Raw genomic sequence first — 14,724 nt, 5'->3', positions numbered from 1 at the left:
AGCCTGGTAAATGGGGTGGTTCTTTTTTTTCTCAAAAATTTGCGTTTAAAGGCCTCATTTAGGCTACTATTTAATTATAAGATTTAAATACTGAATTTAAGTGACATTTTAAGCAATATTTTAGCTGAAATAGATTGTCAGATGGTAATCATAAACAAAAAAAAGTACATTTGAAAATTCATAGATAACAATAGCCAAAATAGTATTTAAATTCATTTTAATTTTGTTGCTTCACAGCTTTTCATTGGTCATCTTTTGTTTCAAGAATGAGGTCCAAGATTTAGAATAAAAGTCACTTGTACAATGTTTTCTATATTTAAAAACAATACAGTAGTGAAAGGTGACTTCACTTACGTCAGATTGTATGTTTTCTTGCACAGCTGGATGTTAAACTCATGAAAAATAATTGTGTGCACTGAAAAAAATTGATTAGTTTAAGTCACACCGAAGCAACACCCAACAGAGGTTTCTACTTGGTTTTAAAACCTTTGTTGATGGGTTAGTTTCACTTTTATGATGGCACAGCAGTCAAAATAGGACAAATGAGCTCATGTAAGGGACAAATTGTGGATCTTTGTCAGTGAAGGGTGGGTCTTTTGAACCACCTAAACCCCCCTGGCTACGGGCCCGTTAAGTACTTACATTATGGCGTACCAAACCCCTGAGACCTTCATTCATCTTCAGAACACAAATTGAGATATTTTAGATGAACTTTCGAGAGCTTTCTGACTGTCCATAGACAGGACTGGACTTACCTATACTGTTGCTTTCTGTGGATACTTGGAGAGCTCCAGGATTTCTTCTAAAATATTATAATTTGTGTTTTGAAGATAAATTAAGGTCTCAGTGGATTGGAATGGCATAAGGTTGAGTAATTAATAACAGACTTTTAATTTTTGGGTGAACTAACCATTAATAATAGGCATATTTACCAAAATTTGGTCCCTAAACTAAAGTGTTACCAGTCATACTAACAACTGCAAAGGCAAATCTTAATTTCCGTCACCCGTCTGCTGTTTCAAACCCGCACCGCATTCTTTATTTTGAAAATAATGGCAGAATTTTTTTTTTCTTAGCTTCAAAGAATGGGCACCATCTGTAATTCTTGTTATTCCATCTAATGAAATTCCTTTATAATCGCCGGCCAGCTCAAATCTGCCATTGAGGAGGCCAAGCTATTTAAAGCCCCATCTCATAATAGGCAAAAGCCTCTCAGGATTGAAGCCCATGTCGCTCTGGTGAAAAGACGTTGGCCCAATGCACTCATCTGAATCCTCACCATTTGTGCAAGGGAATACACTCGGCCCACGGCTCTAGAGTCTGGCAGCCGCGAGTGTGTAGATAGGGCACGGTTCAGAGACCCGCGCTCCATGCCAGCGTCTGTGCCAAACACAGTTCAAAATCACACCCGCTGAGGAGCCCAACCCTCTGACTGCCACTGCAAGAGTGCCCTTCAAGCCTGTGTGTGAGTGTGTGTGTAAACGCTGCCAGGCAGAAAGTGTTGTGTAAAAGGACATCAGCTGCCTTAAGGTTCAGTCACATTAGGACAATTTTAATGTTTTTTTAATCCAAAAAAATGTTGGCCATGAGTGACTTTAGTGTGAACGGTGATTTAGATTGTGATTCAAATTGATTTGTGCTCAGAATTTACATCTATATTAATTAAATCTATATACAAATCTATATACAAAATATAATTGTACATCCAGCACGCCATAAAGGTTTTCCATAATTTAAATGTGAATTGTTAATCAGGATTGTGATCAAGATTTAGACGCTAATCCAAATTTTAAATCCAGATTATGTGAATCTAGATATTGTTTGATCTGGAAATTTCCCTTTTGGAACCAGGTTTGAATTAAAATGTTATATTTGTATTTATTCTGGATTTTATGATTTAGAATGTGTCCATTTAAATTATTCTGCCACCTTTTTCCCCTCTATACTATATTATTCCTCTAAATACAAATTTGAATCCAATCCAAAAACCAGTTTACAGACAAATGTTGCTCTGAAATTACATTCAAATCTATATTACATTATATTTTTCATCCAAATTGCAATCTGAATATGAATCTAAATCAAAAACCAGTTTGAATCCAAATTTGTTTCTGAATATCCTTTTGGAACCAGTTTGGAATTTAACTTTTATATTTACATTTAAACTGTAAAAAACAGGTTGTAATTCTAATAAATTTTTCTATGAACGTAGACTCATTGGAATTCAGATTCATTTTGGAACCTGTTTTGAACTCAGTTATTAAAAATAGATTCAAAATGTTTTATTTCAGATTGTGTATTGTAGATATACAATGCTGGAACAACATTTTAATCTGCACTACTATCCATATTGTAATCAAGATTCATTTTGGACTGAATAAAAACTGTCTATATAAATAATTCTGGTCAAATTTTCTCTACACTATATTGTTCATTAAGATACAAATTTGAATCCACTCCAAAAACCAGTTTACAGCCAAATGTTGCTCTGAAATTACATTCACATCTATATTACATTCCATTGTTCATCCAAATTGTAATATGAATATGAATTCAAATCAAAAACCAGTTTAAATCCAATTTTGTCTCCGAATATTCCTTTGGAACCAGTTTTGAATTTTACTTTTATATTTACATTTAAATTACTGTACAAACAGATTGTAATCTGATCAGATCCATTTTGGAACCTGTTTTGAATTCAGTTTTAAAAAATATATTCAAAATATTTTATTCAGATTGTTTGCTGTAGATATAGAACTCTGGAACAACTTTTTGATCTGCACTGTACATCCTTATTGTAATTGAGATTCATTTTGGACTGAATATAAACTGTTGTCATTCAAATCCATTTTGGGACCAGATATTAATCTAGATTTTGAATATAGTTTCTGATACTTATTCCAGATTTCATGATTCAGAATGTGTCTATTTAAATAATTCCTGCACCTTTTTTCCTCAATATTATATTATTCATCCAGATACAAATTTGAATACAATCCAAAAACCAGTTTACATCCACATGTTGCTCCAAAATTACGTTCACATCTATATGACAATATATTGTTCATCCAAATTGTAATCTGAATATGAATCTGAATCAAAATCCAGTTTGAATCCAAATTTGTCTCTAATTATCCCTTTGGAATCAGATTTGAATTGAACTTTTATATTTATATTTACAGTTAGATTACAGGTAAAATTAAATATATATATATATATATATATATATATATTGTAATGCTAATCCTCAAATCAGATCCATTTTGGAAACTGTATTGAATTCAGATTTTAAAAATAGAATTAAAATGTTTTATTCACATTGTTTACTCTACATATATATTTCTGGAATAATATTTTGATCTGTATTGCACATCCATATTGTAATCGAGATTCATTTTGGACTGAACATAAACTATTGTCATTCAAATCCATTTCGGGACCAGATTGTAATTCAGATTTTGAATAGATTCTAAATATTTATTCCATATTTTATGAATTGGAATGTGTTTATGTAAATAAGTAAGGCACTTTTTTTCCCTGCATTGTATTTTTCATCCAGATACAAATTTGAATACAATCCAAAAACCAGTTTACATCCAAATGTTCCTCTGAATTCACATTTATGTCATTAATTACATTATATTGTTCGTCCAAATACAAATTGAATCCAATCCAAAAACCAGTTTACTGTACATCTAAATGTTACTCTGAAATTACATTTATGTGTATATTACAATATATTGTTTATCCAAATTGTATTCTAAACATGAATCCAAATCAAAAACCAGGGAGTTTATGATTCAGATTCGGCTTGATTCGAATATAGAATTCTGAATTTTTGATTCATATTAAACATTTCAATACATTTTACTCTGAATATAGATTCTAAATAAAGATTGTGATGTACATTTTAAATACAGATAGTAGATTAAACTGTTGTGTAGAAGTAGAAAGCACTGCTTACACTGTTAGACATGTTATTGTATTTTTGTGGTAACTTACTGGCAGCATTGTTCCTACAGCAATTTCATTTTACAGTAAAATAGCCTTACCGCAACTTCTTTTTATGGTAAAATGCCCTTTTTCACAATTTTACAGTAAGTTTACTGTCATTTATTTACATTTTACTCTAGCAGTACAACACCTTTATTTTTAGTATTTAGTTTTGAATTTAGTAAACTCCAATGAAGTGACACATTTTTTCATTAACGGCCTCATTTTTGTCTTCAACTACAGTAGCGGTACTTGATTACTTTGATTACAGTAGAATACTGCAAATTCCTAATATGCAGTAAGTTAATGTAAAAGCTTTAAAATGACTCACAAGGCAGTGCATGTTACAATAGTGAACTTTACAGAATGTTTGTGGTATTTTACTGTTTTTTTTACAGTAAATAGCTGTAAAATTGCGGCAAAGTCTAACAATATATCCATAAGCAGATTTCAAACCAAGCAGCTTTCTGTAAGCCATTATGTCATATATGCGCAATGCATAAGCAAAACCTGCATTTGGAACTTTTTGATAGTCATGCGATTAAATTTTTCCTGCTGCTTCTTTCTCCCATGGAACACAATTTAAGATCCTGTCAAAACAACATTTTTCCATGTTCCTGTTGTTCCTTCCTAAAATGATCATGGCGCCAAATGCATGACTTGTTTTAATTCCTTGCTCTAACAACAAGCTGTAAAACTTGTCAAACAGTCAGACTTGTTATCACGCATTTCTCTTATTACTTCCAGGTGAGGCGTCCCCCTGCAGCGTAAATAACGGAGGGTGTCATGACCTCTGCCTTTTGACCCCGCTTGGTGTGGTAAACTGTTCTTGCCGTGGGGAACGGATATTGCTGGATGATAACAGATGTGTATGTAAGTCCCGTACCCTCTCTCTGTATCTATCTCTCAGTTTATTGCCCCTTTTTTGGTCACCAATTTTCTGTTATATGGCTAAGTATGTTAGTATTGAGGCTGTCTATATTCTGGCATGTTCCATTGATTAAACTAACCGTGAAGCAGTTTGTTGGCTGACTGGGTATGGATTAAAATTCAGAGCGTTCGTTCAGATCTGTGGAGTTTCAGGTCTGGAGGCTGATAGCTGAGATGAGGGAAAAAGCAACCACTTTTTATACCGATTTGGGTCAAAAATCTAATACTAAATCTGTGGCGCAACAATATTATGACCTCAGGATTTTAGTTCTTCGGTAACACAGTTTAGGTCACAATTAACGGCAGTAACAAACCAAACACTACCCCTACTAGCTTAATAAACTTAATTAGCTGTTTATTAATGGTTAGTAAGATAAGAATTGGGTTTTGGGTAGGATTAGGGATGCAGAATAAGGTCACACTTCATAATTAATGAACAGTTAATAGCTTAATAAGAGACCGGCAATAAGCCAGTAGTTAATAGCATGTTTTGTGAGCTAAACTAAAGTGTTACCAGTTCTTCTACTTGAGAACTTGGGAAAGTTTCTTTTTTGAATTGAATGACCAGATTGGAATCGGATTCTAATCCTTGTTGCAGTTTACATTGTAGATCTGGATTTAAATTTGTTTTAAAAATAATTTAAATTAATTTAAAATAATAATAATAATAATAATATGAAATAATGATTTTACGCTCTAAATGCAAGTTCAAAAATCTTAGTTTTGAATATGTCATTTTGGAATCACATTATGATGTAGATTGTACATCTAGACTGAATCCAGATTCACTTTGCTGTGAATATTCTCTCATAGTCTTTTACATTTATATTTTATTTTGGAGCAGTTTTGAATTCAAATTTATAATTCTGAAACCAGATTTTGACATTTAATTTGCATTCACATTCTGATTCAAATTATTTGTGAATTCCGTTTGTGGCTTACAAACTTGGAACAGTTTTGAATTCAATTTTTAAGTATGGGTTCTGAATGACATGATTCAGATTTGTTCTGAATATTTAATTCTAAAAGCAGATTTTGACATATTTTGCATTCACATTGGGATTCAAATCAATTGTGAATTTAGATTGTGGCTTTCAAATTTGGACCTGTTTTGAATTCAAATTTTTGTTAGAATGTTAAATAAAAATGTTCTGATTGATACGATTCAGATATATTTTTTAAAAATTTAATTCTGAAAGCAGATTTTAGCCTATAATTTACATTCACATTGTAATACAAATTAATAGCGAATTCAGATTGTTGCTTACAAACTTGGACATTTTTTTTGTCTGAATTTTAAATATAGGTTCTAAATGAATCCTTTCAAGTCCTTTTCTGAATATATAATCCTGAAACCAGATTTTGAAACATATTTTGCATTCACATTTTAATTCAAATTAATTGTGAATTCAGATTGTAGATTACATTTATTTTGGAGCCATCGCAGTCTGAATATTGATTAACAAATCCTTAATGTGATTCAGATTTCTGCTGCTCTGAATATAGATTCATGTCTGAATTATGATTCAGATTCATTCTGCCTAATTGGTTCTGGATCCAGATTGTGAAATAGATTTACTGTAAGTATCTAGATTGCAGTACATGTTTTCTTTTCTTTGAATTAAGATTTTATGCCAATAACTGTGTATCTGGATCTGGATTCAGATTATGATCCATATTATTAATCCAGATTGTGATTCAGATTCAGTTTGCTGTGAATGTGTGATTCTAATGTACATTCTGATTATAATCCCAATTGAATTTGCTGAGTATAGACTCTAAATATTGATTGTGAAGCAGTATAAATGTATTCAATATTCAGATTATGAATACGTTGCAAAATGAATATAAACCACAGAGTGAATTTGAAAATTATATTGAATTACAGTTTAAAGATAAATATGTCAAAATCTGGTTTCAGTTAAAAATATTCAGAGAAAATCTGAATCCTATAATTTAGAATCTATCTATCTATCTATCTATCTATCTATCTATCTATCTATCTATCTATCTATCTATCTATCTATCTATCTATCTATCTATCTATCTATCTATCTATCTATCTATCTATCTATCTATCTATCTATCTGCTATATATGGGCAAAAAGCATGCTGAGTTTGAGTGTAGAATAGTAACGACACTCAGAGACACTCAGCTTTTATGGGTGGATTACGGGACTTGTACTGTACTCTGATATGTTTTTGTGTCAAAAAAGCTGGTCATAGTGCATCTGATGAAACGGAACAGAACCCAAGCCGCATGATGCAATGACCAAAGAGAAGCCCTTCTTACTTTTCGACACTTGCTCCTATTGCCACATCTGAGTCTACTCTGCTGTTGATTATGTGTCAAACAGTCAATGCACATCCCTAATCTTTACTTCAGCACATCACGACTCAGCAAATCTCTCTTTTGCTCTCCTCTTCCAGCCCCGAACTCCTCCTGTAACATCCACTCACAGTTCCAGTGCGGAAACGGCGAATGCATCGATTACCAGCTGACATGTGACGGCATTGCGCACTGCAAAGACAGGTCTGATGAGAAGATGCAGTACTGCGGTAAGAAGCCAATCAGGCAGGGATGTTGTGTTTTGAGCCTGAAGGTTTCAGCTGTAAACTTGAATGAAGGAAGATACAGAAGGTCTCGCTGTTCTCCTGTGACTCTGGCTAATAAGACGGGGCTCAGAGCAGCCTAGCAAAAAAAGTAATGAGTGCGAGTGATGTGACAGGCTGACTGCTGCTCTGACTCTCTCTCTCTCTTTCACTTTCTCTGCTTTCTTTTGTGCTGTCTTTACTTTCACAAGAGTTTCAAACAAAGCATTCTGAGGTTTATCATTCTGTCTTTTTGTTATCTATCTACCTACCTACCTACCTATCTGTCTATTTGTCTGTCTGTCTTTCTATCTATGTGTCTGCCTGTCTACCTATCTATTTATCTATCTATGTACCTATGTATCAATCATTCTAGCATTCCATCTATCTGTCGATATATTCATTGTCATATCGCATTTCACTCTAGCTTTTATCTGTCATCCATCATTTTACCACAGTATTTAGCTATATCTCTGCCTAATTGTTATTCTATTTATCAATTTTCTGTTTAATCTGTTTTACCATCCATCCATCCACCCACTTACCCACCCATCCATCCATCCATCCATCCATCCATCCATCCATCCATCCATCCATCCAATCTATTATTATTTTATCAATTGTTTTGGTGTCCCATCCATCCATCCTTCCATCCTTCCATTCATCCATCCATCCATCCATCCATGCATCCATCCTTCCTTCCTTCCTTCCTTCCTTCCTTCCTTCCTTCCTTCCTTCCTTCCTTCCTTTCTTCCTTCATTCAATTTAATCTAGCGTTGTACCATTTATTATATTGTTTTGTTGTTCTATCCATCTAATCGTGCAATATATTACTCTACCATTCCACCATTTTATCCAATGTTTTGTTGTTCTATCCATCTATCCATCTATCCATCCATCCATCCATCCATCCATCCATTCGTCCATGTATCAAATCCTTTATTTATTATTAATTGTTTTTTGTCTCATCCATCCATCTGTCCATCAAATCTATAATGCTACAATTGTACCGCATGATATATTGTTGTTGTTGTTCCATCCATCTATTAATGCAGTCTATTATTCTACCAATTTGTCCATTGTTTTGTTGTTCTACCCATCCATCCATATATCCATTCATCCATCCATCCAATCTATTATTTTACCATTGTACCATTTAATATATTGTTTTGTTGTTTCATCCATCTAATCATGCAATCTGTTATTCTGCCAATTCACCATTTTATCCATTGTTTTGTTCTACTATCCATCTATCCATCCATCCATCCATCCATCCATCCATCAATCCTATTATTCTACTATTCTACTATGTTGTTTCTTATGTTGTTGTTCCAACCATCCATCCATCCATCCATCCATCCAACCATCCATCCATGCATCCAACTATCAAATCCTTTAATTTTATCAATTTTTTTTTGTCTCATCCATTCATTTGTCCATCAAATCTATTATGCTACAATTGTACCGTATGGTATATTGTTTTTTGTTGTTCCATCCATCTATTAATGCAGTCTATTATTTTACCATTCTACCAGTTTGTCCACTGTTTTTTTTGTACTACCCATCCATCCATCCATCCATCCATCCATCCATCCATCCAATCTATTATTCTACCATACCATTTAATATATTGTTTTGTTGATTCATCCATCTAATCATGTGATCTGTTATTCTACCAATTCACCATTTTATACATTGTTTTGTTGTAATTTCCATCCATCTATCCATCCATCCATTCAACTATCCATCCTATTATTCTACTGTTATTTCTTATTTTATTGTTCCGTCCATCCATCCATCCATCCATCCAACATTATATGCATTCCATCAATTACTCCCTTCCTTCCCCTATTTACTTACATTCACTCATTCATCACATTGATTTTCCTTCCATCTAATTTTCCATCCATTAACCCATCCGTTCTTCATTTTGTTATATCTTTCATGCATCCATCCATCCATCCATCCATCCATCCATCCATCCATCCATCCATCCATCCATCCATCCATAGTTTTGATCTTCCTTCCATCTAATTTTCCACTAACCAACCTCCATCCATCCATCCATCCGTCCATCCTATTATTCTACCATTCTATTGTTATTTTTGTTTTGGTTTTTTTATCCTTCCAATATTTTATCCCTTCCATCGAATACTTAATTCCTTTCCCTATTTACTTACTTTCATCTATTCATCATTTTGATTATCCATCCGTCCGTCCGTCCGTCCATCCATCCATCCATCCATCCATCCATCCATCCATCCATCCATCCATCCATCTATCCATCCATCCATCCATCCATCCATCCAAGCATGCAATCTGTTTTTTTACCATTTCATCATTTTATCCATTGTTTTGTTATACTATCCATCCATATTCTACCATTCTACTGTGTTAGTTCTTGTTTTTGTCGCAATCAATCCATCCATCCATCCATCCATCCATCCATCTATCTATCCATCTTATTGTTTTGTTGTGCCATTCATCCAAGGCTCATCTACATTCTGTCTCTTTGTCAATCCTATGGCTAATTCTTTTCTTCGTCTTTCCAGAAAACCGGAACTGCAGACACGGCTTTAAATCCTGTTATAACCAACGCTGTGTGTCCAACCAACGCTTCTGTAATGGTGTGAATGATTGCGGGGATAACTCAGATGAAGTTTACTGTAACAGTGAGTATTTTTTTTCAAACACACAATAAGTTCAGCTCTTGTTTTTTATTGTTCTTTTTGAATCTCTAGAGAAATCCCATCCATCTGTCAATACCCCTTTAAATTTTCACCTTGCTTGAACATCTTAATAACAACATTAAGTTTTAATGCCATACACATCTATAATGTAGACAGCACAAACCACAGATCTCGGCATCACTGTACTTCACTGAAGGCCAATGAAAGCTGTACTCTTGCCAGCAATGTGGGAATCTGAATGCTTAAATAAACAAATAAAACAAATCTAAGTTCAGATCTGTTGTATTTTAGAAATGATAGTCAATAAAACTTCATTAGACCTTTTTCATTTCTGTTGTCTAAGAATACAACTTGCAAGAATAGACAACTTTTCTGTGTTTACTTTCTGTGTCTGATTTGTCTGATGAGTTGTCTGATGTCTGAAGCATTCAATAAAGTTTTCATATAAAGAGTTTTTATTTATTTAAAGTGGTGCGGCTTCATTCGAAGCATCTACATTTTCTTTACAGTGGTCTGATTTTATTTAAAGTGGTTTTATCAGCTTTTTAATAGGGTTTAGCGTCAGTCAAATAATTTAAAGTTAAATTTAAATGTATGTGGTGTGACATCATTTAAAGCATTTACATTTTCTTTAAAGTAGTCTGACTTTATTTAAAGCATATACTTTACCATTAATGTATTCTGACTTCATTTAAAACATTTACATTTTTTAATGTGCTGTGATTCTTTTAAACTTGTTCCTTTTTTTTTAAAGTGACCTGACTTCATTTAAAGCATTTATATGTTCCTTAAAGTGGTCTGAATTCATTTAAAGCGTTTACATGTTCCTTAAAGATGTCTGACTTCATTTAAAGTGTTTACATGTTATTTAAAGTGGTCTGACTTCATTTAAAGCGTTTACATGTTATTTAAAGTGGTCTGACTTCATTTAAAGCGTTTACATGTTCCTTAAAGTGGTCTGAATTCATTTAAAGTGTTTACGTTTTCTTTAATGTAATCTGACTCAGTGTTTCCTCTAGGATTTTTTTCCAGCTGTGGTGGCAGGCCTTTTTTACACAGATCTACCAACTGCCTGTGGCGTTATTTCAATGACAAATGTCATGACCGCAGTATTACAAGTCGAGATCGCATTCATGTAATAGCCTACGAGCATGCGAATCTCTTTGCTTGTGCGCCGATTTCCTCTGCTCGTGCATAAAACTTCTTACATGCCCCTCAAATATATGCTGCTCAAGTGCATTTTCTTATGCGCTCTCAAATAAACGCTGCTGAAGTGCGCTTTAGTGCGTTTATGTAACAAGTATATCTCCAACATTTATAAGATTTGCTAGGAATATTTATGAATGTCTCCAATAGACCTACAGAGCGATATTAATGCGTCCTGAAGTAAAGTGAAACGGCTATACGTCGTGTTTGCTGGCCTCACGCATCACACACCTGTCAGTCAGTCAGCCAGTCAGTCAGTCAGCACGTAACCTTAAAGGGGTAAACAAATAACGCAGAGCACTACTACGGTTACAGAAAAGTTTGCGCTGTTATAATTCACTTACCTTATAATACGTTTTGGTGCGATTATCACCCACTATTAAAAAATAAAAATAAAAACACGACTGAATGTTTTGAATGAGAAGCTGTAATGTAGCCGTGGCAGGATCAATTTTGTCGTGGCGCCCCGCCATGGAAGAATGAATGTAGCAGAAACCATGTGACTTTACTTAAACAGTTTACTTTTTTTTCATTTAAAGTGTTTTATTTGCTCTAATGTGAGCCGCCTTCAATTTAAAGTGTTTTCCTTCTTGTATAGTGGTCTGATATTTAAGCATTTTATGTAGTCGGACTTTAATTATGGCATTTTTTGATTTGCTTTAATATGGCAACACTTAATTTCATTGTATTGAATATCTTAAAATTGGTCTGACTTCATTTATAGTGTTCACACTTGCACTTAAATTAAATGTGAGTTCTTCAACTATGAAATAATGTGCTCTAACATTTCCCTACTCTCTAAAATATGTGTATTATTTCCCTTCATGGTTTCAGACTCGTCATGTTTGTCTTCAGAGCGCCGCTGTGCCGATGGCTCCTGTATTCCCACATCATCCTGGTGTAATCAGATCATAGATTGCGCTGACGCATCGGACGAGAAAATCTGTAGTAAGATTAACACAAGTGAAGGCGCTAGCCTGTTCTTCTCACTTCTGACAGCGTGCATTTGTGTGTCACCTAACGTGCGAAACACTCATCTCATTGTCCTCTCCAGATAACACAGACTGCATGGGATACTACAGGCTGGGAGCTCGCGCCAGCAACACTGAGCGCTTCCTGAGCTGCAATTCCACGTCGCTGTGTGTTCATCCCTCCTGGATCTGTGACGGAGCCAATGACTGCGGGGATTACGCAGATGAAACACACTGCCACGGTAGAAATGCATTTGCATTCTTTCTTCCGATTTTGGCTTTGTCTTTTTGTTTGTTTGTGCTCAAAGTACAAGCCAGGCTCATTTTTTATTATGCGATTCTGGCTACATTTCTGTGAGACCGCTGTATAAATATACCTGTACACATGTTTCAATGCAGTTTTTATGTGAAATTAATACTGTTGAAAATTATGAATGGAGGAGCAAATTACTGACAAACCAAAGAAACCTAGGCTTATTTGTATTATGTTAAACTGTGAAAACACATTTATACACATGTTTCAGTGCAGTTTTTATGTGAAATTAATACTAAGTGTTGTAAAATACCAACAACAGTTGACTTTTTTCAAAAAAATTATGAATGGATGAGGAAATTACTGACAAATAACATAAATCTTGGCTCGGTTTTAATATGTAAAAGTGTAAAAACACATTTCTACATGCATTTCAATGCAGTTTTTATGTGAAATTAATACTAGTAGTAGTTAAATACCAACAACAGTTGTCTTTTTTACCCAAATTATGAATGGATGAGCAAATTACCGACAAATTAAAAAAAACTAGGTGTAACCCCACCGGTCCTACACCACCCAACCCACCCTGAGCTGGGATCAAACCGGCGACTTTCCGGAGTCGGTTGCTCTACCAAGGAGGCTAAAGACCATGGCCTCTAGTGTCTGTCGCTAGGGCACCTTTAGAGGTCAGAGGAGTGAGGTTTAACTGCACAGCACTTACTAGCTGGCCTCCGTTACACTCATCCCCCTAAACCTCACTCCCATCCGGGTCACGGCACCAATGTAACCACACCGGTCCTACACCACCTAACGCGCACCGAGCTGGGATCGAACCGGCAACTTTCCGCATGGGAGTCGGGTGCCCTACCAAGGAGGCTAAAGATGTGCCTCCATTACATAGACTTAATCATAATATGTGAAACAAGTATGCATTCATACACGTTTCCATGTAGTTTTTGTGTAAATTAATACGTTAATTTAATACGTAAATTGATTAGTAAGTGTAGTAAAATACCAACAATTGTCCTTTTCCACACAAATTATGAATAGAGGAACAAATTACTGAGAATTCAAAGAAGCCGAGGCTTATTCGTAATATGTGAAACTGTAAAAACGGATTTATACACAAGTTTCAATGCAGTTTTAATGTATAATAATACTAGATTTAGTAAAATACCAACTACAGTTGTCTTTTTTCCACACAAATTATGAATGGAAGAGCAAATTTCTGACAAATCCAAGCAACCTAGTCTTATTTGTAATATGTGGAACTGTAAAAACACATTTATACACGACTTTCAATCCAGTTTGTTGGTAAAACGGACATGTAAAAACGAACAATGATTGATTGTTTACCACAAAATACAGTTAGATAAGATATTTTCATTAGGTTATTTGTTCGATACTATATAAAAACCTTAAAATACCTTAACGGTGATCAATATTTGTAAACAAATGCATTCTGTCAGGGCAACGCGGTGGCGCAGTAGGTAGTGCTGTCGCCTCACAGCAAGAAGGTCGCTGGTTCGGCTGGGACAGTTGGCATTTCTGTGTGGAGTTTGCATGTTCTTCCCGCGTTGGTGTGGGTTTTGTCTGGGTGCTGCAGTTTCCCCCACAAGTCCAAAGACATGTGCTATATGTGAATTGGGTAAGCTAAAATAATAATAAAGCATTATTATTAATATTATTATTATTATTATTATTATATATTATGATAAAGGGACAAAGCCGAAAATGAATGAATGAATGAATGCATTATGTCATGCACCTAGTAGCTCACAATAAACAATTCCATACATACTTACAAAAAACAAACAGCACCCTCTTGTGGAAGTTTCACAAGAAAAGTGCATAGAAATGTACCGGGAGGAACGTATTTCAGGTTCTGCAATAATGTAGCTAAATTCAGGTATCAAGAATAAGCCTTGGTTGTCAAAATACAATGCTGTCACTTTAAGAATGAAAAGTAGCATCGGAAACAAAGGGATTTTTTATTCTTTTGGAAAGTTTGCATCGACGGCTCAGCACTGGTGCTTTTATAATGAAGCTCTGAAGCGTGGACTTTTTTTTTTACTCAGTCTCAGTAAGT

General features: G+C 34.5%; 1 protein-coding gene across 1 annotated transcript in view; it reads left to right on the top strand.

Annotated features, from left to right (window-relative positions):
• lrp1ba (low density lipoprotein receptor-related protein 1Ba) overlaps positions 1-14,724 on the top strand; it is a 407,482-nt gene that overhangs the window by 238,872 nt on the left and 153,886 nt on the right. Inside the window, 5 exon segments of the mRNA XM_056448564.1 lie at positions 4,741-4,866; positions 7,354-7,482; positions 10,068-10,187; positions 12,246-12,359; positions 12,466-12,624. Coding sequence (XP_056304539.1) covers positions 4,741-4,866; positions 7,354-7,482; positions 10,068-10,187; positions 12,246-12,359; positions 12,466-12,624 — 648 coding nt within the window.

The sequence above is a fragment of the Danio aesculapii genome, chromosome 22 (assembly GCF_903798145.1).
Source record: "Danio aesculapii chromosome 22, fDanAes4.1, whole genome shotgun sequence".
NCBI lineage: Eukaryota > Metazoa > Chordata > Actinopteri > Cypriniformes > Danionidae > Danio > Danio aesculapii.
Note: the sequence above shows the minus strand (reverse complement) of the source record. Positions and strands in the feature narration are given on the sequence as shown.